At 37.9% G+C, this 26,398-nt stretch overlaps 2 protein-coding genes across 35 annotated transcripts in view; one reads left to right on the top strand and one right to left on the bottom strand.

The window, feature by feature from the left end:
• CACNA1C (calcium voltage-gated channel subunit alpha1 C) overlaps window positions 1–14,356 on the bottom strand; it is a 476,864-nt gene extending 462,508 nt beyond the window's left edge. For 6 of the 32 annotated variants that reach the window (XM_084499526.1, XM_084499517.1, XM_084499545.1 and 3 more), the window contains exon 1: window positions 13,768–14,352. In XM_084499526.1, the coding sequence (XP_084355652.1) occupies window positions 13,768–13,897 (130 nt within the window). In that variant the 5' untranslated portion in view covers window positions 13,898–14,352. Of the gene's footprint in view, window positions 1–13,767 lie in introns of all 32 variants that reach the window. The other 26 variants (XM_084499523.1, XM_084499516.1, XM_084499543.1 and 23 more) reach the window with 10 other exon arrangements.
• Window positions 1–26,398, top strand: part of DCP1B (decapping mRNA 1B) — a 44,495-nt gene continuing 18,097 nt past the window's right edge. Inside the window, exons 1-5 of one of the 3 annotated variants that reach the window (XM_084499871.1) lie at window positions 1–231; window positions 850–890; window positions 3,169–3,296; window positions 23,216–23,282; window positions 25,550–25,685. In XM_084499871.1, coding sequence (XP_084355997.1) covers window positions 79–231; window positions 850–890; window positions 3,169–3,296; window positions 23,216–23,282; window positions 25,550–25,685 — 525 coding nt within the window. In that variant the 5' untranslated portion in view covers window positions 1–78. Of the gene's footprint in view, window positions 232–429; window positions 768–849; window positions 891–3,168; window positions 3,297–23,215; window positions 23,283–25,549; window positions 25,686–26,398 lie in introns of those variants that run through there. The other 2 variants (XM_084499870.1, XM_084499872.1) reach the window with 2 other exon arrangements.

Genomic DNA, 26,398 nt, shown 5'->3' on the forward strand with positions numbered 1-26,398 from the left:
CGCTCCGCTCCGCTCCCTCCCCTCGGCGCTGGATTAGCTGCGCCTCCGAGCAACCCTGTGTTGTTGTCAGGGGGCAAGATGGCGGCGGCGGTGTCCGGGGCCGCCCTGCTGGGCAAGGGGCTGGACATCAGCCTGGCGGCGCTGCGGCAGCACGACCCCTACATCAGCAGCATCGTGGACGTGGCCAGCCAGGTGGCGCTCTACACCTTCGGGCACCGCGCCAACGAGTGGGTACGTCGGGGGACAGCCCCCCCCCGGACCCCAAGCCCCGGGGGGCGGGGCGAGAAGAGGCCACGCCCTCTATGGGGAGGCCCCGCCCCTCTCGCAGCCATGCGGGGGGTGAGGGGGTGGGCGCCATGTTGGGGTGTGAGGGGTCCGTGAGGGACCCTGGGGTGCCCCAGGGGGCTGTGTGTGTGTTAAAAGCCCTGCTGGTGGGGAATGGTGCTGGGGGTCTTCATGGGTGCCTCCAGGGGTGGTCAGCACCTGGCTGTTGGTTGAGCACTGTGGGTTTGAGGGCTGGGTGCTGGCTGCCACACACGTGCTGTGCCCTCAGCTGGCTGCTCCTGGGGGCTGGCAGCAGAGCAGTCCCACTGTGTGATCATACATCAACCAGCCTTTATCCCGTCCACACCTCCTACATCATCCAGCCTTTATCCCGTCCACAACTCCTCACAAAACTGGTCCCACAAACCCTGCTCGGTCGCTGCCATCCCATGGAGCTGTGGGGCTTGTTTCATGGCTTCGCTGGGAGGTGTGATGCTCTCAGGGTTGGTAAAAGAAAGAAAAAAAGGGGCTTGCTTGTGTTTGGCAAACCCTCGCTTCAACTTCTTTTGATGTCTTTTTGTTCAGGAGAAGACTGATGTGGAGGGAACGCTGTTTGTTTACACAAGGTGAGAGCGCTGTGTTTTAACATTTGAAAGTGATCTGTGGATGTGGAGAAGCCAGCTGGCTGAGTGAAGGAAAATGCTCTGAATCACCTCATACTCAAAGGTGAAAAGAAACTGATGCTGGCAAAGAAATGCAGGGAAGAAAACACAGGGAAGTAGGCATCACCGTTTATGTGGATAAGACTAAATCTTGATATGGGTGAACCATAGGAATCTGCACAGCTGTCTTAAATAGAACATGACATTTGCAGTTTTAAGGAGTCCAAACAAAAAACAAAGAGTGAAATAAATAATGATACTCCTTAAAGTAAAAGAATAGTAGAATTTCATCCAGCATGCAGTTTTTTTTCAATGCTCGCTTTTTGCACCAGGTCTGGCTGTAACTTTTCAGAGCTTTTATTTGATCATTTATTCTACCATTTAGCTCTGTTGAAAAGCATGCCCTATGTTTGGGTATGTGCCCAGCCAAGGTAGTGCCCTAGCATTTCCATGTCACTGAAGTTAAAACCAGAAAAAGGCTTGATGAGCAGATCATGCAGTAGCTGCTCGGATGGGACACTGAAGCAGAAATTTTCTCCTTCAACATTCGTGCTTTTGAGGATCCAGTGGGAGAACTGAGAAAGCAGAAGATTGTTTGCAGTGGTCAAGAGGCATGTGTGAAGTGAAGTGACAAACGGACAGGGAGGCCCAAGAGACTGTGAGCTTCGTGTCAAGTAGGAAAGGCAGTTTTAATATTTTTGAGCTCTTTTGTGCCAGCAGTCGAAATAATAATGAATAACTTTTCTAAGCTTCTCTTAGGTAAGCGGAAAAGAATGAAAAGGTGAGATAAGATGCTTTTATAATTACCACTACAAAATTAAAGAACTGACCCCTGGCTGTGCTAGCAGTAGGCAGAGGTAGCTGGTTCTGTGCTGCAAAACAGAGGTAGTATTTCTCTGGTATGTTGGATTTAAAACTCCAGAAGTGACAGCATGTAACCTGGCACTTGTAGTATCTGCGATCTTTTATCGTTATTCTTGTTGGTTGAGGAAGTTTCCATTTACAGGCAGAGATAGCTACCCTTCCTGCCATGTAGGCAACTATACAGAACAGGTTGTGAGCTGTGAGCAACATTACACAGGGCCCTCCCCATCAATTTTAACTTTATGTCCTGTGGCTTTGAACAATGACATAAAATCATGTGGAAAAAAAACATTGCTAACAGACTGCAGGTTGGAGTCTACTGGTGTTTTTGTCACTTCTTATTACTGTTACGACAATGTAAAGTAATGCTGCCCTTTCACTGGAGTTGATTTTATCACAAATTGCAAATTCTGAGGAAGAGTCAAAAATCAGACTTCCCACTGAGTTAATACCAGTGGAAATGGACTGGTGGTTTGTTTGTTTGTTTATTTTTTATTTTTTTTTAAGTCCTGATTGTTGCAAACAAGGATTCTTGTTAAGGGTTCCAGTTGTGTTTAATTTCATGTTGCTTCCTACCCTCTAATGTAGGTCCCTGTGCTTTGGATTTTGTAGAGATGTCCACCAACAGGCAATTAGCAGAGATGGCAACGTTACCAAAATTTTAACTATCGTCATTTTCTTTATTGCCATAACATTGTTTGAAAGTAATGTTTCCTGTCTGGATGGTGATAGGGTTAACAGCTCACATTAATAAAAATCATCTAACTGTCTTGAAGTGTAACCCCCCATGAGCAAGCATAATGATGTGCATACTTACGTAAGTCCCAAACAGGATTTTCAATACCATTCTCAATTGTTAGCTGAACGTTAAAAGTAATAAAATACTGTGCTCTTTGCCCGTGACCGAATCTTACTAATTGCTGTTTTCTACTCTAGCAGGAAACTATCAAGTAGATGGTGGTTGGAAAACGTGGTGCCAGTGATCTGGAATTAAGTGGCACTTAGTTACATCTTGCCTGTTCAGAAGTTTTGTAGGCCTTATAGCTTGAAACAAAAACTGGACAGGCATATATGATTAATGCTATGACTAAAGTATTGCACCTCAAATGGTAGTGTCACAGTTGCTGCATGCTCTCTGCAGCTACTGTGGGACCAGTGGTGCTTCTGTTGTTTCTCAAGTAGAATATAGGGTTTTGAAAAAAATAAAAAGGATTTTATGAAAGACTATGAAGCTCAATAGTACTTTCCTTGGCAACAGAATTAGATTTTTATAGTATCTCTGAGAAAAGAAAAATAATTTTGGAGAACTATGCAACGACAAAAAAAAGTATTCTTTTTTTTCCTTGACTTGATGTGATTTCTACTTGATAATTTTCAGATCAGCTTCTCCAAGGCATGGCTTCACAATTATGAACAGGCTGAGCATGGAAAATCGAACAGAACCAATTACTAAAGACCTTGATTTCCAGCTGCAGGACCCTTTTCTACTTTACAGAAATGCCAGATGTAAGTGTGTGATATGTTGGGCTAAATGCTAAAGAGGTGAGCTCTTCTTTAGAGTCTATTCGTGGTTAAAGTAGTACAAATGATGAGACTGCAGATTTCAAGGGCTGAAACTAGCTGGTTAAACAGTAGCAATTGAAAGAATACATCCTCTTTGACATGCTGAAAAAGAGTTGTTCAATGCTACCTGAAATATCACTATTCAAAAGAAAGTGTTAGAACGCGTTCAGCAGTAATCTCATCACTTAACTGGTTAATAGTGGACTTTTATGGCCGTGTATACATGGTGGGTGTAGAGGCTCGGAGATAACTGCGTGTTCTGAATATACCCTGCTCAGTGCTGGGAAGTCTCGTCACAAAGCAAATCCACCAAAGGGTAGAATAATACTTGTGATCTCAGTGTTTGTTCTGCATAAAGTTAAACAAATGCAGCTAATTCAAACCCTGCTCTGTTCTTCAGCTCTGGTATGCTGTCCTTACAGCAGACTGGAAGGTGTGTAACTTCTCAACTATTACAGGAAACTCCAACGCCATAGTGTTGAGCCTAATTTAAACCCCGATGAGAGATGAAGATACTACTTTGAGCTCTGTCTTTGTCCTCTATCTGAGAATTAGCATGCATCAGGCAAACTCAGACATGAGTGGAAGACATGACAGCTGTAGTTTTCATGCAGATAAACACACAGACCATTACAACGTGCAATTATGTAAGAATGAACATTTATAAATATGCAGTTTTATTTCCATACTTGGAAGTAGAGCTTTAGTATGATCTGTACTTTGTGCTTGATGCATAAAAGTTGATTGCAAAAATTCTTTATGTATACCGTGTTGCAGAAGTGTTCCCTCTGGATGAAGTAAAAGCAGAGGAAATTCATGGCATACAAAGCAGCACAGTTTAATAATCTGCTAGTCCTTTTTATTTTATAAACTTAATTTGGAGTTGGAAAGTTATATCAAGAGGGAATTCTGTTGCTCACACACTATGTGGTAGAAACAATAGAGATACCATTTTAAATAATCTAAATGAAACTTCTATTTTTGAGAGTATTAGATAGGCTGAAAAAGAATTGAAATTCCCTCTTTGAAAATCCATAAGAAACTGAAAAGAAATACAGATCTGTCCAAACTAGCTTAGGCTAGACCAGACATTAGGATTTTTAAGTACCATGAGACTTATTTCACTTGTCTTTTTTTTGAAGAGTCTTTCCTATGTATATGTAATTTATTTTTACCTCATTTTGAAATTCCTTTAGGAATTATTTATATACTGATACCTGCTTTTTGAAGTTTGTTCTACTAATTTTTCATTTTTGTTGAGACAATTGGTATAAAGAGTAATTAGAAGCTGTCATAACTATACTGACATGAAGTAAGACAGTCTTTAGTCTGAATACTACATAAACTGATTTATTTGGGAGAGGAATCTGGTGTTTGGGGGTGGGAACGTGAGCCATTTGTTCAATAAGAGACATCAGAATTTAGATTTGCAGTGTCTCAAATACAGGTACTAACGTGCTTCTGAGCAGCAAGTCTGCGTTCAGGTAACACGTCTGGGGCTTTTGGGCCAATTGTGCAACAGCAAAATGCAAAAAAACATTTCTGGGTTCTTCTGTCTAGACAAAGGTTCTTTTAGGGTATGATTTCCATCTGGCTGCTCACAGATGGATTTTCTTGAAAAATTCATTGCCCGTCCGTCTTTATGAAATTTAGAGTGGTTTGTTGGTGCCTCTTTGCATTTCTGTGCAGTAGAATTTTATCGCATCTTCCTTTGTTCATAAACACACCAAAAGGTTCCCCTTCGCCTAGAAAAAATAATACTCCCTTCTGCTAGAGACTTTGCAGATCCGTACGAGGAGGCGCTACCATAAAGAATTTTGACTGTGCGTTAAAGAACAAACCCAGCAAGTGTAACAAATGAACTAGGGAAGTTAGGAGCAGGAGGATGGGAGCCAGGGAGGTAAAAAGGAGGTCTTTGGAGCCAAGATAATGGGCTGGTTTTGGCTAGAATAGTGTTAATTTTCCTCCTAGCAGCATATATGGTGCTGCGTTTTGGATTTGTGACCACAGCAGTGCTGATCACGCAGGGATGCACCAGCTACCACTGAGCAGTGCTCACACAGCATCGAGGCCTTCTCTGTTCTTGTGCAACCCCACCAGCAAGGTGCTGACCCCAGCTGGGCTGGGGGATGTCCCCAGCATGTGGTGGTAAGCTCAGCAGCAAGAGCTGGGGGAGAGCAGCAGAAAAGGGGGTGGAAGAAACATGATTGGAGCTCCAGTATTTGTCTTTCCAAGTAACTGTTATACTTGATGTGGCCCTGCTTTCCTGATGCAAGGGGCTAACTACCCTGCTGGTGGGAAGTAGGGAACGAATTCCTTATTTTAATTTGCTTGTACGCACAGCTTTGTTTTACATATTAAGCTTTCTTCATCCCAACCCATAAGTTTTCTCAATTTTGCCCTCCTAATTCTCTCCCTGGCCTCACTGAGGGGAGCGAGCAAGTAACCCCAGCAGGCAGCTTGCACCATGCAGCTAACTCACACCACCCACACTGACAATTTGCTAGTGGCAATGTGAAAGTAACTGAATTTTTCTTTCAGTTCAGGATCTCTCAGCCACAAGGTCTAGTAGCTTTTTGGCCTTGTGGCACTCTATGCTGTATCATAACCCTGAATGCAGGCATGAAAAAGGGTGTTACAAGATCCTCAGCCAGTGTGCTTCTTGTTTTAAGAGTCTTCAGCTGAGCCTATATGTCTGTTTTTTTTCCAATGTTAGCTGCGCCATCTAATCATGGAGAAACCTATATCTGCAATTTAATTGGATAATTTAATTTTGTAAGAGAAGATTCATATATGCTTTCCTAAAAAAATAAGTAGATTAAAAATCTACTGGTTCAGGATTTTTGTTGGTATCAGATGTGTTCCGTGTTACCCCTAAATAAGGATTTTATTTTCATGAAATATTCTTATAAATGCTTAAGTGTTATTTCTCCAATAACAGCTCCAATGAAGCTCTTGGTACTTCAAAGGAAAAACTGTTGTTTTCGTAGATTTTTGTGGAAACATCTCTTTTCAGAGCAAACTTGGATTAGAAACCCATAAAAGAAAATTTATTTGCCATCTCATTTGACTTTTTCAGGTTTACTGGGCCCATTGAAATAATTTACATGGTGATTTCTCCACCGAGACACAGATAACTCTTCCTTACCCTGTATTTCAAAGCCTTTGCTACATAAAATAACTTCCTCAATGTTAGGGATCTGTTTCCACTAGGGTCTTATCCAAACGTGATGCTGAGTATCTATCTTGAAATGTCTATATGAGTATTTTCATTGGGTTTTGCATTATTATATTTCTGTTTATCACTCTTACAAAACTCAGCCTTTAGGCTTCTTTCTGGGGTTTTCATCCCTTTTTTTTTTTTTTTTTTTTTTTAGGCACTAATGTTGTAATACTGCTTTTATTTTCCGCTTCTAGATACTAACAACCAGTATTCAGTAATAACTGCTCATGTGGCAAAAGAGTTGACAGGTTGCCAGTAATACTTAATCTAGATCTGGAAAGGAGTTACCTTTTTTTTGTTTGCTTGATGTTACTTCTTTCTCTATTTTTTGTACAAATTATTAGCTATAATTGTTAGGTACAACTAATCAGGTATAACAGAGCTTTCCCTGCTTTTCTAACTGGTATGGTTGCTTTCTCACATAAGAGGACTTGTATTTGTTTTTTGTGGTAGTGTAAATTTCAGGGAAAGAAAGAAAAAACGAGCATTTGGAGGAGTAAAGACATTCTGCCCAGTGTTTTGTTTGTTCTCATATTCTGAATGTTTGCTGAAACCAGCTTTGTTTTAGTACAGCTGAATATGTGTGGCTGATTGCATTACACAAGCTAAAATAAATGTTCTTAGCAGCAAAAGATGGTACTTGCGTACCGGACAAGTCCACCAGCATCTTTTCAGGTTATATGTTATCATTTTGGAAAGATTGCTTTGCATCCAATACATAACTACAATAGGAAAAGCTTTCCTCACCTATATACAATAAAAGTAAAGTTTATGAATACTTCTAAAAGGAATATTTGATCTTTTTCTTTTATTGTTCTTCATATTTCTCCTATAGTTCCACATGATCTCAGTAATCTAGAATCAAAATAATGCCTAAAACCTGTTTATGCAGATACCCGTAGTCTGTTCCCTGCAGTCTGGGGCCGGATTTGGGTTCCATGCCAGTTAACGTTTGCACTGATCCCCTATTTCACAGAAAAGCTTAGTTTAGAAAATGTGTTTGTCTGGCCAGCACTAGGATTATTTGTGTGAAAGCCAGGAGGGAAGCTCAAATTACTGAGTGCTTAACGCCAGCAGAAATCCATGGCTAATTACACCAAGAAACAAAAGGCTTATCAGTTAAATAAGGATTTCCAAAGTGATCTCTAAACTTCTGTAGTTAACTGCAGCTTTAGGCACTTTCTTTGTGTGACCAAGTAAGACTACTTCTGCTTTTTTTTTTTTTTAATCATCTGGTGATTTTAAAGATTCACAAAATTTTCTGGGTTTATATTTGAGCAACCTTAACTACGTAATTAATACTTTTTCCCTTATATTTATTCCCTTGTATTTATTGTGAAAAGCACCATTTGGAACCTGTTGTTTAAAGCTTGATGCTGGTTAATGTGAAATAGTTCAGAAGAAATGTGTAATTGTAAAACATTGGTTAAAATAACTTCAGTTTCTACTTAGCAATGATCAACTGTATAATAATTTACTCGCAACTATTTCCAACGGTGTATTTGCACCAGATGTATATGGATGTGTGCTGGGCCAGTTAATTTTTTCTTGAATGGATCGATTTATCATTTCATCCCCAAATACTGTTTTTCATGTTTATAGGACGTGGGGAGCTCGAGGAAAATTAAGTTGTGTATCTTAGAGCTCAGTACACCTTGTGCGTTTCAGCTGACAGAAAAAAAAAATACAAGGTCCTAGCTTATAAGGAGCTAGAATGCTAATTCTCACAATGATCTGTGTCCTGCTTTCGCTAGGATAGAGTTAATTGTCCGCCCAGTAGCTGGTATGGTGCTGTGTTTGGGATTTGGGATGAGAAGAATGTTGATACCACCCTGATGTTTTAATTGTTGCAGAGCAGTGCTTCCACCAAGCCAAGGACTTTTCAGCTTCTTGCTGTGCCCTGCCAGCAGGCAGGCTGGGGGTGCAGCAGGAGCTGGGAGGGGACAGACCCAGGACAGGTGACCCAAACTGGCCAAAGGGGTATTCCATGCCATATGGGGTCATGCTGATCAATTAATATGGGGGGGGGGGGGGGGCAGCTAATCGGGGATAGGCTGGGCATCGGTCAGCGGGTGGTGAGCAATGGCATTGTACATCACTTGTTTCGTACCCATTATTAGTACTATTATCATTATTATTATTTTCCTTTCTTTTCTGACCCAATAAACTGTCTTTGTCTCAACCCACAGGCTTTCATTTCTTTCTAATTCTCTCCCCCATCCCAGAGAGGGAGCGGAGAGGGTGAGCGAACGGCTGTGTGGTGCTTAGCTGCAGGCCGGGTTAAACCACAGCAACCTGATACAGGTTAATTGGGTGCTTTTATGGTACAGGAAGTGGAGAAAGAAACTGTGTAAAAGCGCAACAGTCTTTATCTGACCAGGCTCTATACCTGTTTGTGCATAGATCTTGTTTTTCATTTCTGTGCCACATGTGTAGCAAGACCTTTGATCACATCATCTCCTAAAACTGAAACCGAATGAAGCTTTCTAGCCAGATATGACACATCCTACTGAATATGAGCTTTTGCAGAGGTTCAGGAGTTGCTACGCAAGCAGCCCAGGCGTGCCTGCTTTTGGTAAAGCTGTCTAGACACATGGTACGTGTAAAACCTCATCCTAATTTCAGTTGTCCAGTTTAACCTGCCACCCTGTGTTCGTCAGAACCCTGAACAGAGAGTATCGTTTTCCTAGATTTCTACGCTGCAGAGACTCCCAGTAGGTGGGATTGGAGGGGAAGAAAAGTTTCCCAGTTGTCCCAAGAAGTAGCCTAAAGTTTGTTACATGGTTTTTGAGTGTATTTTTTTCCTATTTTTTCCCATAATTATTTATGTATGATTTTTTTTTCCTAATATATGTTTGTCGACGATTGTAAAACGTTTAGGAAAAGATAATGGTGTATATTTTTCTAAAACTATTATTTTTTCACTTCTAGATTCTGTGTTACAGCATCCTAGAGTACTTGCAAATAGAAAAGCTCATCTTCTTGGAGACTGATAGGGGTTCATTTCGGTTTACCCTTCTAATAATTTATTTATAGGGTATAAATATATACTAAATGAATAATGCTGCAGTTCTGTAGGCATGTTGGAAGACCCATTGATTGTGCAGGTACACTAATAGTAACATTTCTCTTGTAAGGAGCATCTTAGTTAGAAAAAGTCTACATTTCGAGAGAAACAAGGTGACAGCAGTGATAGTTTGAGCAATGTATAAAAACAACATGGCATGAAAAAGATCTTTTAGATGCCAGAGTGTCTATTTTTACCCTGAAACCTGTTTGTTGGTCTATCCCACGTTATATATTCTAGAATTCACTATCTAAAAATCCCTTCTTTTCTCTCAAGTGTTTTAAGAATGAAGCCAGCATTTGGTTGTTAAATTTACTTAATGTGCAAGTTTAGATTCACCATTATGCATATCGATCAATAGACAACTACTTGCTCAATTATTTTCATTGAGATAAGCAAAACAGGTATTTTGGGCTTTCTTTTTATGATGTAATACAGTTTCTGTTTGGTTTTTGGTTTTGGTAAAAATGTCAGTTTGCAATAGAGAGCTTAATTTATCAGCCTCCTACCTGCCAACATACAGTGTCTGGTTCAATCATGGGAAAAAAAGAAAGCTGAACACAGTAAATTGAAATACGTATTCAGCTGATCATTCTCCAAATGCTCATTGAACATTTTGAAACAAATACCATTAAAAGGATTTTGATTTCATTCAATTTGTATTAGTTTCCTCTAAACTAAGTGGTCTGCTGATTTAAGAAAGAAAAAAAAAAAAAAAGAAGTTTGTGGCTTTCTGTTACTGCATCGGTAAGCAAAATGCAGTGTTTTTGTCACAGCTGAATAACTTAAAAACAATGTTGTTGAGACTAAGCTAGGTTACAGAATTATTATTCTGGCCCGCTGGAATCTGTCGGTTTTGCTGAAGAAAATATTTTTGTAGTGTAAAACTTTGAAAAACTATTTATCAGTTTGGAACAAAAGTGTTTGAGAAGTGAAAGCTCAAACCGTACAAATTCAAAGCAATTTTGGCAGAGGGGCCTGCCCTCATTAGAGGTAGGTTCTTGTCAGCTAGTTTGCTTGCTGACCAGATTTGGCTAAAGCTTTTCTAAAAGCTGGTCTGCACCAACCGCTGCCATTTGTTCAGAATACAAATAAGGTTTTACCTGAGGTGCTGTCCTTGGGAGACATTTTTGTCTCAGAAAAATAAACAAGTAGCTCCTCCTTCTTCCCCTTCCACCATGCCTCCTTTGATCAGCCTGATAAAAATTCATCGTGCCTCCAGCTAGCCAGGAACAGCAGCAGAGGTCAGGGTTATCTTCCCTGGATGTTATTCACCTCTAGTTCTCAGCAAATTTGAGGTTTCAACATTTTAATCCTAATACTCTCAAAAACAGATATTACTTTTCCTTTTTAAATTTAAAAGGAAAACATAAATACTGAAAATACATCAATGTTGTAGTAACACTTGATTCTAAAATCAGAAAACAAAATTGACTGACAATTGACTTTGTCAGGTTGCATGCATGTTTTCCAAAACTTGTTTTAGGTTGCGTACAGCTTAAATAATTTATAGTTTATCATGTGCAAATTTTGTTGAAGCAAATTTCTTCCTGCTTCTAGTTATTTACTTATCTGATGCACAGTGGATATATATATTTTTTTTTTTTCCTGTGAAATACTGTCTAGTGTTCTGTTGGGTGACTTCTTCGTACCTATATGCAGAAATTAGGTGTTCTTAGAGTGGTTTATAAAAGCACATATGAAAGCATTGGTACATGCTTCTGTCTACCAAAGAATGTAATGTACTTGAAAGATAACAAAAATTACTTCAGAATATCAAGAAGAGTAATAATCCATCCCTTTAGCAATACCATAGGTATTGCGTTACATTTTTATATGCAAAATATATGTGCTTATACATGTATATTACATATCGGCCTTTCTGTCTCTTACTCTAATTTTAAAGGAGACCTAAAAATCCTTAATGTTTACTTGTAAAGATATAAAAATAATGTGATAATTTTATGGTGTAATTAAACAGTATTTTGCAGTTGCATGTAGATGGACGTGCAGCAGTGCTGGCTCAAGGCAGGAGGTTTCTAAGACTGGAAATCCCAATCTTTTGTCTAACGGTTAGTTAGTTTGCATGTTGTAGAGTATACAACCTGATGCGTTTGGTTTTGAGATCTATAACTAAACTCTGCTTGATTCTTTGGAAATAGGATTGGATTTTTAACACAATGTGATTTCTGAAGGGGACAGGATCTTTTCTTTTTTTAGAGCAAGGTACGTCTATATGCAAATTACTGTAAAAATAAATAAAATGGAAAAGTACAGTAGGATATACTTTTGTTTGGTAACTTGTAGTTGATCACAGTTTCTTTTATTTTCCTAACTCTTTATCTTATCTTATCTTATCTTATCTAGCCCTTTTTTGAGCAGAAGGGTGGAGCGGCTGACCTGCAGAGGCCCCAGCCAAACTAAACCGTTGATTGAGATTTTAGGATTATCAGGTATTAACTCTTCTTTAGGGTACTTGAGATTTTTTTGTGCTTACTGTGAGGAGCAAGTGTAGTTCTGTGATTTTTAGATTTAAGTTTTTAGAGTTCACATCAAAAAAGTGGAGGAACTGTAGTATTCCAATATGTTGTTTTTTTTTTTTCTGTTTTTGTTTTGAAGCAAAACTCTTTGTACTGTTAAGTATTTCTAAAGTAATCCTTTTTATTTTTCCCAGCTCTGTCTTATTCTTCATGAGATTCTTTAATTAAAATTTATGTTTTTGAGTGGAAATCAAAGGCCTTGATCTTAAGACATCAATTTTGATGAGAAAGTCCATGTCCCTTGTCGCCCGGCGCAGTTCAGTATGGGTATGTAAGGTTTCAGTGCAGACTTGCCTTAAAGAACAGTTTTGTTGTTTCTTCCTACCCTGAGAATTTGGTCCTAGTTCTGGAAATCTTTGAGAAACACAAATGACATAGAATGCTTCGTGTTTGTGAAGTGTTTTTTCTAAGGGTGGCAGATCTTGTAACTCTAACTGTGATGACTGCAGCCATCTTTTTGCTCTAATGATGAGTTTCAGTTGTGATGAAGGTGGTAAAAAACGCAAGGGAAAGAAATGCAGCACTTCTAACAGATTTTCAGCTATGTGGAATGATGGAAAAAACATCCTAAGGAGCTAAGCAAACAAAGCTATGTAGTTTTTTTGTGGCTACTGATTATTTTGAGTATGGTGGAACCGCATCCCAACCCAGGCAAGTGAATCGGTAGGAAAAGTACATGGAAAAGAATTAAAGGCATCTTTCAAGCAACCTGCAGTTATGTAGGGGTTTCTGAGCAGAATGGAAGGAATATAATACTGTGTATATCTGCTAAGCACAGTCTTTGCTTCCCATTTATGGATGTCGGCACATAAGCAATGTATTAGCTTGTCTGGACGTTTACTGCTGAGAGTGTACTGCCAGCACTGGCAATTCTGGACATCTCTTCAAGATAAGATAGGCATATGATGTGGTAAAGCTCAGGAGTTAAAGTTGGAACTGATTTTTTATTTTTAAAGAGGGTTATCTTCATGTGACTACCTGTACACCCTCTCCTTCATACACACCCCCTTGTACAGCATAAAATACTAGATGTTTCCAGACAAGTGTCAATATATATGTGCATGCCTACATACTTATTTTGCAAATGAAAATAGTGCAAAACTAGTTTCTTTCTAGAAATCACTCACATAACCCTCTTTTTAAATTAGTCCCTTCACACACACGTATGCATTTAATATTTTGAGCTTTTGTATGTTCTGAACTTCTTAGCCTCTTTTTGTCTTTTCTTTCTTGTTTCTTATACCTACCTATGTGCCTTCCTGTGCCTTTAGTTTTTGCTCCGCTGTCAAAATCCAAGTGGGAAAGCACTGTTCAGTATATGCTCAAAAGACATTATGTTACCAAGAGAAGCTGTCCTTCTGCTTACCTCCACAGATTTGAGAATTAGCAAAACTCTCTGAATCCTGCGGTAGTGTGATAACACATACAGGGCTTCACAGTACATTATCCCCAACTATTAGTTTGCTACTGGTGTTATTTCATACATTATACAGACTGTTCTGTTCAAATAGAAATGCAACACTTGTCCCAGCAGACAGACACCAGTAGAGTTTGCATGCAAACTGATGTATAATGCTGTCTTACCTCCAGGTTTGATGTAGAAGCAGTTAAGCTGAGTTTCATGCACCAGCTTCCCCTTATACTTCGTTTCAGGTTCCCCTTGCTGGTGGCTGGATAGTGGTTGATATGCTTGCCGAACAAAGGCTTGAAACATTTTTAAATTCCCAGGAGAGTTGAAACCGCTGAACTTGAGTATATTTCCTATGTATACTGAAAGTAAATTCCTTTCTTACTTTAGAGTTACTTTATGTAATAGCCTTGTACAGAAGTTAAAACCAGAAACCAGAAGTACTGACAACTCAGTCCTTTCATCTAGAAACTACTTTCCAGCTCTTTGAAACCTTTGCGATATCTTATGCATTATCCTTCCTTTCCTTGCTCTTCACTCCTGGTCCTTTCTTGTCCTCTGTGCTTTATGCTCAGTTGGAGCCTTCTCCTCCCCCTGTGGTTTTTCAGGAAAACTTGGATTGAGAAGTGGAGATAATGGGCGCCATCCACCCGTCAGCTCATCACCTCACCGAGCCATGACGATCTCTGGTTTCTGTATATCAGCACGGACTCCTCTGATAATATCCTCTTGTGTTTGAAAAAAATAGGTTTGTCTAGCAAGGGGTGGACTTCGGCCCTGACATAGCCAGAAAACTTCTCTTGGAATGTGCGCTTGCTCTCTCACACTCTTTTATGTGTGTGTGTATATATATAAAAATATTTGTAACCTTCTCTCAAAACATGAAAGATAAATATGGAACAAGTGTATCCCACAGTGCATATACAAGCTGCCCACTTCTGTCTATTATTGATTTAATACAAACTCTTGAGTGCCTCATCAGCTCCGTCTTCATCAAAACAAGCCTTAAATCGGCGGTAAACAATACTCTTCAATTACAGGAGGCAAAAAGAAAGAAATCCTTCTGAAGTATAAGATAGCATACCCTTTAAAGGACAAGGAATGTGTTACATACGGAAAGGCAGTGTAACTGTTCCAGTGGAATTCCACTAGGGCTGCAAATGCAGTGTTGCTTTTTTGTCTTAAGTGGCATACAAACTGCTAACAGCGTTGGGGTTAATATTTGGTATCTGCTCTGCAAATAATGGTTATGGTTGCAGTCCAGTTGTTGGTTTTGCAGTGCAGAGCTTGCTGTAATAAAATTTAATAAAATATAAAGTCTTCATATAATAATATAATAATATATCTCTGAAAGTATATTAATATAAGAAATACATACAAATAATATATTTCTTAAATATATTTTTCTTCACAAAAAACGTGGTTTTTCTTCACAAAAAGTGAGGTTTGTACCTGCTAGCTTCGTTGTTTTGGACACATGTACTCCTAAGTCTTTTAGAGCCTCTTTCAGTAATCCTTTTGCATAGCAGAGATATTATTTATATGAATAAAAACAGCCAGAGATCCTGTAGCCAAGAAGAAAAAAAAAAAGTGATATAAGACACATGCTTCAGGTCAGAAGTCAACAATGGAGAGACTAGGAAGGTTCTTCCTGTGAATCATCTGGTGCTGGTCATTGTCTTACACAGGATATGGACTTTCAGTTTGATGATCTACACCAATTCTTCTGTCTCTGTCAAATGAACTGCCTTTCTGTAAAATTTCAGGATTATTTGCATAACAACATACAGCATTAAATCTTCTTCACGGGAACGTATAGCATCTCTCAGTGGAGAGGTTCATGAAATTTCATAATTAGAGAAGCAACAGTGGATTTTTATGTAAAGCATTGCATACCTACTTGCAGTACTTTGCTTCTTTTTTAGTTGTCATCTCTCTTCTGTTTTGTTTTTTTTTATGTCTTCTCTCAATATTTTGTATGTTGTTATCATAAAGAAAAAAAATGAGGTTCAAATTTTCACTGAGAGTTAGAAGGAGGGGAGAGAATAGGGAAGCAAAAGACGATAATTAATGTTTTATTCCTAAAGGATTGTGCATATGGTAAAATACTGCAGACTTCTGAAGCACAATGTAACGAGCCACTTTGCTTGAGAATAATGCAGTTGTTGTAATGAAAATTGCACAGCGCGCAACTCCAAATTTTGCTATGTATTGAAATGTATCTCTATAGTTAGCAATTCATAAATTGCAGGATATGTCCCAGTGCTGTTTCAGTATTTTGAAGCATCTAGCTGCTTATATAGAATTAATTTGATAAATACAGATTTTTCTGATGATTTCATCTGTTGGATTACAGTTTTAAAATAAGGAGATTTTTACCATGCAAATTTAATTTTTATGGTGGCACACTTCATCTCAGAAGTACGTTCTGTTTCTCCCACTGTTCAAGTAAACACACAGAATGTCTTGTGGTGGAAGAAAAGTCAGTAAACTGCTAATTTTTACAGTAATCAGAACACTAACTTCAGTAGTTAAAATTAATTTTAAAAGATATACAAATACTTTAAAAATCATTACACTAAAAAAAAATAAGAAGTAAGGTAGTTCAAAGATTTTTGAATCATTATGAAATAAGTTACTAAGTTGCAACTTTCACAAGAAGAAATAGGTCATAAAATATACTTTAAACATTTTTATTAAAATCTAAAGGATAAAATGTAACAATCCTTCATTTTTCAAGCAAGTAAACTTACAGTGGTCATAAGTAAATGATAAAGGGTCCAAGGTGTAGCTATCCACTGAAACTTGCATGAACCTAAGATAACTAACTTAACAGCATGAACCTACCCACAATTGGAATAGACTTAATACTGTTCACCTGCAATTAACGAGAACAGTAAATGTCCCTTCTATTCCAATGGAATTATATTGTATTCCTAAAAATCATAGGTACTTAGTTTCCAACACCAGCTCGCTCTACAGGTGAGCAGATGTTATGAAGTCAACATAACATCTGATTATAACAGAAGAAGAGAAGATTTTTTTTTAATGTATTTAATATAACGTGTTACGAGACTGTGGAAAATCAACAAGAGAAAATACGTAAGCGCTGCTGTAAATATGAACTAAACATTTGAAATGTCAGAAAGAGTAGTTGACTTTACAGTTGCTTATTTTAGATTATTTTTCTGACCATCGCAGTAGTAAAGAGATGGTGTAGGAAACAATAAGAAATTGTCTGCCTCAAAAATGTTAGAGCGTACAGAGTATAAAAATGGGAAAATACATTTTTTAATTATGTTAATATTACAGTATTTTTAGATGTCACTTACTACAGCAACAAGTGTGAGTGTACATTCAAACAACATAGATTTTTGTTGTTGCAGGTTAAGAGCTTATTCCAGATCTGCAAATGTATTTACATTACTTAGGATGTGAAGCTATGCAGTGGAGAAATAAGAGATGAGATTGCAATTGTCAGAATTACAGATATCTATAGTTGAGGTTGCTTATCTTCTTCATGAAGCCTATTTTCAAGTTGTTCATTTTTTATTTTTTTTTTGCTGGAATCAAACTGTTTGCAGTAATAGCTCATCAGACTGATTATAGTAAAAATACAGAGTTGGGGAAAAAATTACTTGCTATTGAACACATTTTTAAAGCTAAAATATTCTTCCTTTCTTTTCTTTTTTTCATTCTTTTTCTTCTTTACTGGGAGGAAAAAAAAATTGCACCATAAATGACACCAGCAGAGTTTGGAAAACGACTTGCCCTTGAACTTTACTGTAGCTCTGGTATTAAAGATGTACTTCAACCCATGGCAGGTACATCAGACATGCACTTTAAAATCATTGGAAACGTAATCTTATATTTCACTAAATTATAAATGAAAACTGCAAAATTCAAACCCTGTTGAGTCCTCTACCACGCAATCATGTATGCCATTTACAATGGAGGAGGCTTTATCCCCAGATAATGGGGATAGTAATAGGGAAATGGGAAGTAAAAGAACTGTATTTACAGATATGGAATTAGCTGTTAACCTGCAACAACAAAAGTCTTAAGTTGTCTGTATGTGTATACCCCAGATACTTGACGAGAAACATAGAGAAGCTGCCGCTCTCCTTAACCTTGAAAAGCAGGATGTAAATATAAAGGCTGGACACTGAGAAGGTGAGGGTAGAATTCCTTCCTATTCTTTAAAATAAAAGCCAGCTTTTTTTCATCCTTCAGAATGGGGAGAGCATTGTCACCGCCTCCTTGACTGAGGAGTGTTCTGTTTTAGCTATGAGGTACAATTTTGTACACAGCATCAAGAAGGGAGCATGGTTTCTAGTTTGCCCTCTTTTACTTGTGGCAGTGTTATGTTGCTGTAAGCTTTTCTGCTAGGAGAAGTTATGGATGTACATATAGCCTATATTTGTGTGATGGCATTTTTGTATTATGTTCAGATCATTCGGATGAGAGCCTGATTTCATTGCAGTGTGCATTGAAGGCCTTTTTAATGGTTAGTAGTAGAAATCAGCAGAGATGATAAGGTACTGGAAAGCTGGTAGTGGTAATAGTTTCAGAGTTTGAGGAGTTACTCTTCCTTTCCACAGAGCCATCCTGTGACATTTTTTCACAGGAAGGATACTTTTGTTGGCTGAGGATATTTGGATTTCGTTTTCAGCCTTGCTGAAGACTTCCTCACTTCTCAAAGGCAGCATCTATCACTTTTCTGTATCAAAAATGGAATGAATGGTAGTTTCACCCACAATTTGTTTATCTTACTATCTCTTCACTTAGCTGTTAGGTTCCTTGAGTGAGACTGTATAATCATTTCTGTTGTAAAAGGCAGTGGAGATCCAGTCTGATGTGGATGTTTTGGAAATCCACTGTGAAATAGTAATAAGAACCGCTTTTTACTTATGAACAAATTATAACAACAATAGTGGATTTATTAAGAACAGCTTGTAATTTAAAAACTGATAGCCTGGCCCCTGTAGCGGTAGTCTTGTCTTAATTTTTTTTAATGTCTTAAATGCATCATCATGATTTAAAAAGTATTTGGAACTGATGATGCAATGGCAGGATATGCAACTGGAAAACCAGTGGAGGGGGGAAAAAATCACTAGTTTAGATGGATCATTACATAGACACTATTCCTGTGTAGGGACTAAAAATGTCTTGTTGTATCAGCAGAATGTAATTTTAAAGGAAATCTTGCAAATTGTGTTTGCCTTTGGGATATTTTCCAAAATGTAACCTGCCGGTGGACTCTTGCATCTCTTAGGCTTTATGGAAATAAATGCATCAGTGGGACTTGAAGTTTCCTGCAAGGCTATCGTAACTTTAGCTTTGAGGCTATTCAGGGGATATTCTTTTCAGATAGTGTCTTTTTTGTTTGTTTGCTACAGAGTTGATTTTTTTTTAAGGCATTTCCTATATGTTTTGATTTAAAATCTGCCAGAAGTCGAGGCTGTCACCGTGGAGTTGCAGACATGATTTTATAAACAATCCGCCGTCTCGGAGTTGTCCCTTTTTGCCTCATGAGATCAGAAATATTTGCTGGCTCTGTGTCTGGAAGTCTCTGAATTAGTCAGCCAACTTTCATGACTGTGGAAGATCACAAGGTTATTTCAGGGTCCATTAAAAAAAAATAAATAAATCACGTGTTTAAGGCATAGTTCCAGGTACAATTAAACAGATGGTGGTGAGGAACCTATTCTTGACTTGTAGCGTAGCTAGTCCCTGCCCACTCTCTAACCATCCCTTTTTGGGGAAAGGGGTTTTCACGGGCTTTTACATGATGTGGATTGTTGTTTTGTTTTGTTTTGTTTTTTATTTGTCTATTTTGAGAAAGTTAATTGAACAGTTCCTCCTTGCTTGAATTTGACCAATAAAACTAAAAAGCTTTTTTTACTCTCCGGATGTGATTACTTGCATTAAGAAGTCTGTGAGCAGTATGCTTTACCTTTTAGTAGCTGTTTGTTGTGTGTGTTTTTTTTTTTTTCCTGGCTGTTTCATATATGAAGTTTTAAACATTTGAAATAATGTAAATACCAAGCCATTCTTCTCCTTGTCTATGTTAAAAGATACCTTAATAACGGGATCAGAAGCTTTGTCAACCTGTAAATGAAGGAGCAAGTATTCAGTGCTTTGATAGGTTTGTTTTTTTCACCAGCTTTTTAGGAAAAGTTAAGATCATATCAAAATATAGTTTTTAGGTTGGTTGGAAGATTCTTGCACTGTTTTAGGTTGCTGGCATTTTTGTGCCTGGGACATTATAAGAATTTTGAGTCCTCTCTCAGAACTTCCAGAAATAGCAGGACATATCTAATCTGCATTTCTGTTGTTTAGAAATATGTACATTTATATATAAGTATTTTGTATTGTGCTGCTTTCTACAATGTAGAGAAACAAGAGACCTGAAGGTTCCAGTCCTGTGGATGAACCACATCACTATCAATATGGCAGTAAAATAATGCAGGTTTTTTTTTTTTTTTGTATCTTGTTTTAGCTAAGCAAAATGTTGTGTTTAAAAGGCTGCAAAATCAAGCACTCCTAAACAACCATATAACAAGGTTGCTTGTGCAATCTTTTCTTTTTTTCCTCAGAGAATTTTTAATTACGTGTTCGTAATTCTTTACAGCATGGTCCTTGCTTCAGTCATCAAATAGTCTGAATGACATTGAGGTAAACAGTGACTACCTGGGATTCTGGCTTTTCCTCATTACTTACATGTGGACCTGTTGCCTTTTTAGGCACTGCAGAAGTTCTGCAGTAGGGGCAGAACTCTTCATTGTTGTTTTCTGTGATACTCATTGATGTAATAGCTGGTGACTTATAAATAAGCTGACCTGTTGTACCTTGCTCAGATTAGAAGTATTATTTTTCCCACTTTACAAATTGGGATCCTGGAGCAGAGTGGTTACAATTACAAAGATCCATTACATGCAGAGTGTCTGACTTCAAGTTACTCCAGCGTAACTTGTCCAATATATTTATCATTCATAAGTTCAAAAACACTTTCTACAGACTTCAGCTGTGATTATAAGTAGCTGGTGTTTTTGCAGGTCATGCACTCAAATCTTACACCCAGGTCTGGGATCTCAAATCAAGAACCGGACATGAAATGTACACACTCAATGACAGCCACTTAAGATGACATTTCACAACTCGCATATCATTGCATAATATCTCTGGGACAGCGTCAGAGATGGTATTTGTCTTTCTAAGATAGCATGCAGCTGTCTTAACTGCAGATTTTTCCTTTGTTGCAATCCTGTCTTGCTTTATCCTGCAGAGCAGGATGTCAAACTTGAACAGACAAGCCACCTTTGCTACTTGAACCCAAGTAAAGTGGAAGGAACATCCTTTGGTTGCATCATAATTATAAAGACTGCATTGTGGTCAAAGGGATCACATTTGCATTAGAGTAGAATGGTACAAAATTAATATGGCATGCTTCAAGTCATGCTTTAAGATAGGAAGGCATAGGTTAAAAATACTATTGTGGGTATAACCTTCTTTGGGTCTTTCTTTTTCTCAGTAGGTCCAGCATCATAGGTCCAATAGAATGGATGCTGCAATTTTTTTAATGTGTACCAGAAGAAGCAGCCTACCTGTTTAAAAATCTAAAAATTCTAAAGATTGATGCTCTTTAACATGAAGTGATTGCAGTTAGATGATTTAACCTATGTAGCTTACTCCAATTCAATATTAACTACATCTTGTTGACTTGATTGCTGCATTATATCTTTATAACTTTGTTCAGTCTTACAAACAGCATCATAACTTTTTGTGCCTTTTTTTCCCTTTAATGTGATCAGTCTGTTACTAAATCTCATTTCCTTTAGTAAATGAAATGAGTTGGGAACTGTTGAATGTGGATGACTAGATGTATGCCCTCTTGTCAGTATAAAACTCTCCTTACTGGTATTTTGTTAGCTGCTACTCATGTAGCTGGTTCACTTGGGGAGCAGAAGATACTTGATTTTGATATGTTATTTCTCTGTTTTTGACAGTAATCTCTCGTTGGATAACTTGATAGCTGAATCTGGGCCTAAAAGTGAGACAGTATTTCTTCTTCTGTGCTGCAGTGGAAGAATTCTTTTTGTACCTCTCCTGTTCAATCATTCAGTTTTAACCTTTAAACGTTTACCATTACCACTTAGATCTGAATTTCTGTTTTTGTCACACACAGCCTAAGGATGGAGGGTGAAGAAAAAAATAATCTGTTTAATACCAATAAGACACAAGGCATATTCATGCCGCTAGAAAGTTTGCGGTGAAATTTGTATTCTTTGTAAATTTATCTTTTTTATTAGTGGAGAGCAGGACAGGTTCCTAGCTTGATGGTTGCAGTTTGTAATCATCTCAGGTTCTCTGCTGGTCCTGGGTTTTTATGTGTTGGGATACGAGAAAAAATAAAAATAAAAAAATTAAAGGCTTTTCACCAGGATGCTATATTAAGTAGTTGAACCATTTTTAGCTGTATAGAAGACATGTGGCTGAAAGTCTGAAGGGGGATAGAGATAAATATTACACTTGCGTCTTGCAAACAGCTGCACATTCAGTTTCTTTTCAGACATTAAGAAAACCAGCTTGTGCTTTGTATGTCGGAGTTTCAGTTCTTTGGAAGCGAAGAAGAAGCGATTGTTCTTGGACTCCTGTGATAAAAGGAAATGTTACACGATCAGGGTCGGTGTTGCAATTATTTTAAAACAGATACTACATCCATTTACGCCACTTTCAAATAGACACAGCCCCTCCTGTGTCAGAAGGCATGCTAGGAATTGCCTTATCTTAGGAAGATTAAGGGAAATCTCTTGCTGCTGTAGGAGGGGAAGCAGGGGAGAAACGTGGTGCCTACCCATTTGCTACCAGATCATACAAGGGGAACATGGACGTTGCACAATGTTGCAGGGTGCAGAGAGGAAGATCCATGTTACAGTTGCATTATGGCTATTCTCATCATGATGGTTTCACTAGCAGTGCATACATCTGAGAATTTTGGACTACTGGTAGATTCAAATCTGGTGTTGCTGGGCGGAACTGCAGGCACTTACCTTTGTGAAGGACACAATCTGAAGTCTGAATTTAGATGGAGATTTTCTTTGGAGGTGAAACTAATGGACAGCGTTACAGGAAATTTGCAAGGAGGCAGAGCTTGGTTTGTACTACCCTAACAACTTTGATGATATATGAGATAGGCCTGATGGTTGTTGAAAACTAAACAAATCTTGCCTGCTTATGTTTGCGTGCAGCACAGCCTGTAGTACACTAGCCACTGGGGTCCAGTGGTTATGATAGGACAACTGGAAAATTGACAGAAGTAAAGTTTTTAAAGGAGAAAACACACACAAAAAAAACAAACTTTTAGTTTTGGTTTAGTGTTTTGAAGAAAAGGATCAAACACCTTTGCCTGTATCAAAGGTTCAGAGCTGGTGACGTACATCAGTAGAGATACACCTCTTGATCTTTTTTGATTTTACTGGAGGGTTTGAGTTGTGTTTATAGAAGGGGAAAGCATAAGACAGAAATAAAATAAAAAATTTTACAGGTCAATTTTAAATATCTACCAGGTAGAATTGCTGTTTGAGAAGATTCTCATAGTTTGTGTTTGATGTGCATTTGCAGTGTCCATATATGGGATTTGGTTTTATGATAAGGAAGAATGCCAAAGAATTGCAGAGCTCATGAAAAAGTAAGTGATGGGTAAACAAGACTTTCTGTGCTTTTTTATGTATGTATTTCTGTACATACATGCACATTATATTACCAGGATGGTTTCTACTTTAAGCCTATTTACACAGAATTTGTTGCAAGTAAAATTGTCACACACCTGCATTTTATATATACAGAAATAAGTCACTGTATTGCAATACTTCTTCCCTAATTTGCCATGCAGGTTTCCAGCTACATGATAATATAACAGATCATCTGATTTGTTTCCTGATGATACAATTCTACAAAACAGATCTCTGAATTCTTTGGGGGGTGGGAAGGGTGGTGGTGGTGGTAATGAGTTTCTCAATTTGGGGGGATTTTCAATGTAGCTGTTATTTTTTTCTTCTCATATCAATGTAAGTATGGACTATTACAAAAGCATACTGCAATAATACAGTTTGTATTTTTTATCCTCTTTCTACGCCACGGCTCAGTTCCTGCTTCCTGCTTTTTTAGCAATATATATGTAGAATTCACTTGGTTTCAGAGTATAAAGCAAGACTTCAATTAGCTTTGAATTTATGACTCTTCTATACATATAAAGGATATTTTATATATGTTGTACAGCTCTAACTCTGCAATGAAATCAGAGATTAACATTTCATAGAAAACTGCATTCTCAGCTGTATTTTAATCTAACAGCACCATGGATAATTTTTTAATGAACGTTATCATGGATATTTTTTTCGCTACCACTGCTTTCTCCACGTGTCCAGGATCAAGGGCGCATCATCCCGCTTTACCCTCTGCTTGCTCTAACAACTGCCTTGTTTGCAATGATTCCTTTCTTATGACTACATTCTGCAGGTTTTTATGTTTGTTTGGAGGACGAAGGAGCTGAAATCTTGCAGGTTTTATCAACATATAGAGTCTACATTTTTACAGAGATATAATATGGAGGATATAGTAAAGAGACATGATAGGAACGGGCACGTTAGATTTACTAGCCGTCTGTGGTATGTAGGATTGGACATAACCATTGTGTCACAATTCTTGTAAGGGATAGGAGGAACAATGATGTCAGGCCAGGTCTTTGCCAGCCCAAGAAAAGCCATGGGAGCATGTCAAGCCAACTGCATTAGGTACGAACAGAGTGCAGCGCAAAGGCACAGTCAGAGCTGTGAATCTCTCCTTTTCAGGTTGTCTGCATCAGCCTTAATAGCCTGCTTAGCAAACGTTTCTGTAGCCAGAAGCGTGCTGAGGAAGCGACATCAATTCTGATTGCTAAAGTACCAAGTGCCCATTTACATGTCCTGCAGTGCAAGTCCAGCCAAGTCTCGTCCTCGCACATCTTGATTCATAGCAAAGTGCTTTAACTCTTCTACCAGTATGATCCAGGTTGGATTTGTTACAAACTACTGGATGGAAAGTTAGTTGTGTTTCCTCTCTATCTCTTTTTAAAGAATTACCTGCTGCTTTTCATCTTGCAGTGACAAAACATTGTTAAACAGAGACTGTGACAATGGTGGGGTTTTGTTTGGGGTTTTTTGTTGTTTATGCAGTATGCTCTGCAGCTCTAAAATGAGTCGGTTGTGACCCAAGAAATAATTGATGGGGATGAATTTACAGAAATAAGCAATGAACTCTAGGAAATCCAGTTTTTTTGACAGCTAATTTTAGTTAACTAGCTCAAGTTGCAGTTGGTGGTGATTAGCTACTCTCAAACTGGTAATTTACTACAATAAAAACTAGTTTTCAGAGGGTTCATGCTATTGTAAACCATGTGTAGTGGTTTATAATAGCAGTGTTGCATATAGATTTAAAGAAAAAAACACACAGAACCTGTCGCTCAGCCAATTGGCCGTGTGTTTAAATTCTCAGCACTCTACAATAATAATAAAACAGCTGGGGCAGGAAATTGGTCATTTGCTAGTAGTTAATGACTGATTTGTGTGTGTTTGCCATCCTCCACCACCAGCCAAACTGAATAACATTACAAATTCTCTGCTTCTTCTGGGAATAGAAATTGTGACAGAGAAATGGAAATTTTAGTCTATGACCTGGAGTATTCAAGATTGGGCAAAATGTTTCTCACACCTGGTCAAATTATTCTTTGATATAGGTATCAAATAGATTTTGTTTATTATTTGTTAATACAGTTGGGGGGTGAAAATGTGTTGTGTTTTTTTAATTATTGTAAAGTAGCTGTAGTTAAACTTTTTATATTTTATGGTTTGTTTTTATGTTTTTTTTTGTTGTTTTTTTTTTTGTCTTGTATTTTCTTCTCTTGTCTCCTACTTTCAGCCTAACTCAGCAGGAACAATTCAAAGCACAGCAGGGCACAGGAACAGGAGTGTCCCCAATGATCATGAATTCTGCTAATAACAAAGAAGTGGATATCTTAAGGATGCTTACCAAGGCCAAAGATGAGTATACCAAGGTGAGATTTGCTATCTATAAAATGAGGGCATTTGTTTTTGGTGATACTGTAAAGCCTGAGTAAAATTAGCGTCATGTTTTGGAACATAAAAGATTTTTTGTAAAATAATTTTACTCAAAGTGAAAATGACAGCATAATTGTCATTTTGTGAAGGAGTGGTAGGTATATAAAGTTTTTTTTTTTTTTTTTTTTTTTTTTTTTTGTCAGAATTTTCTAAAAATTCGAAAGATATGAATGTTTTCAATAAGAACTTGTGAAAGGAGAACATGTATGTGATTGATTATTTGCTGGAGGCTAGGGGGTAAGAACAAGTGTAAATTGGCTTTCATTTTGACTCTTAGGGCTCCTGTGCTTATTGCTTATTGAGTGGTACCAGAAGTTGTGTCCTCTTTTGGGGCGAAGTATTCAAACCTGCTACTAGTTTCTGTGGTTTGCACGAATAATTTACCTTAGGGAAAACATCGAGCTTAGAAATTACCATTTTTGTTGTGGTTGTTATCTACTTCAGACACTACTAGAAGGAAATTAAAAGGTTGAAACCTAGCGTGATTTCAACCCATGTGCTACTTTGGTCTTCTGAGGCTTCTAAACAAAGAAGTAACTAATGGACTAATAATGTTCTGTATTATTGAGCAATCAAAAATGTTTTACTTTAGGGAATAAAAGTCTAACAATTTTAACTGTTCATATATATGGTACAGATTGTTTCAGAG

The sequence above is a fragment of the Aythya ferina genome (genome assembly GCF_964211825.1).
Source record: "Aythya ferina genome assembly, chromosome: 1".
Taxonomy (NCBI): domain Eukaryota; kingdom Metazoa; phylum Chordata; class Aves; order Anseriformes; family Anatidae; genus Aythya; species Aythya ferina.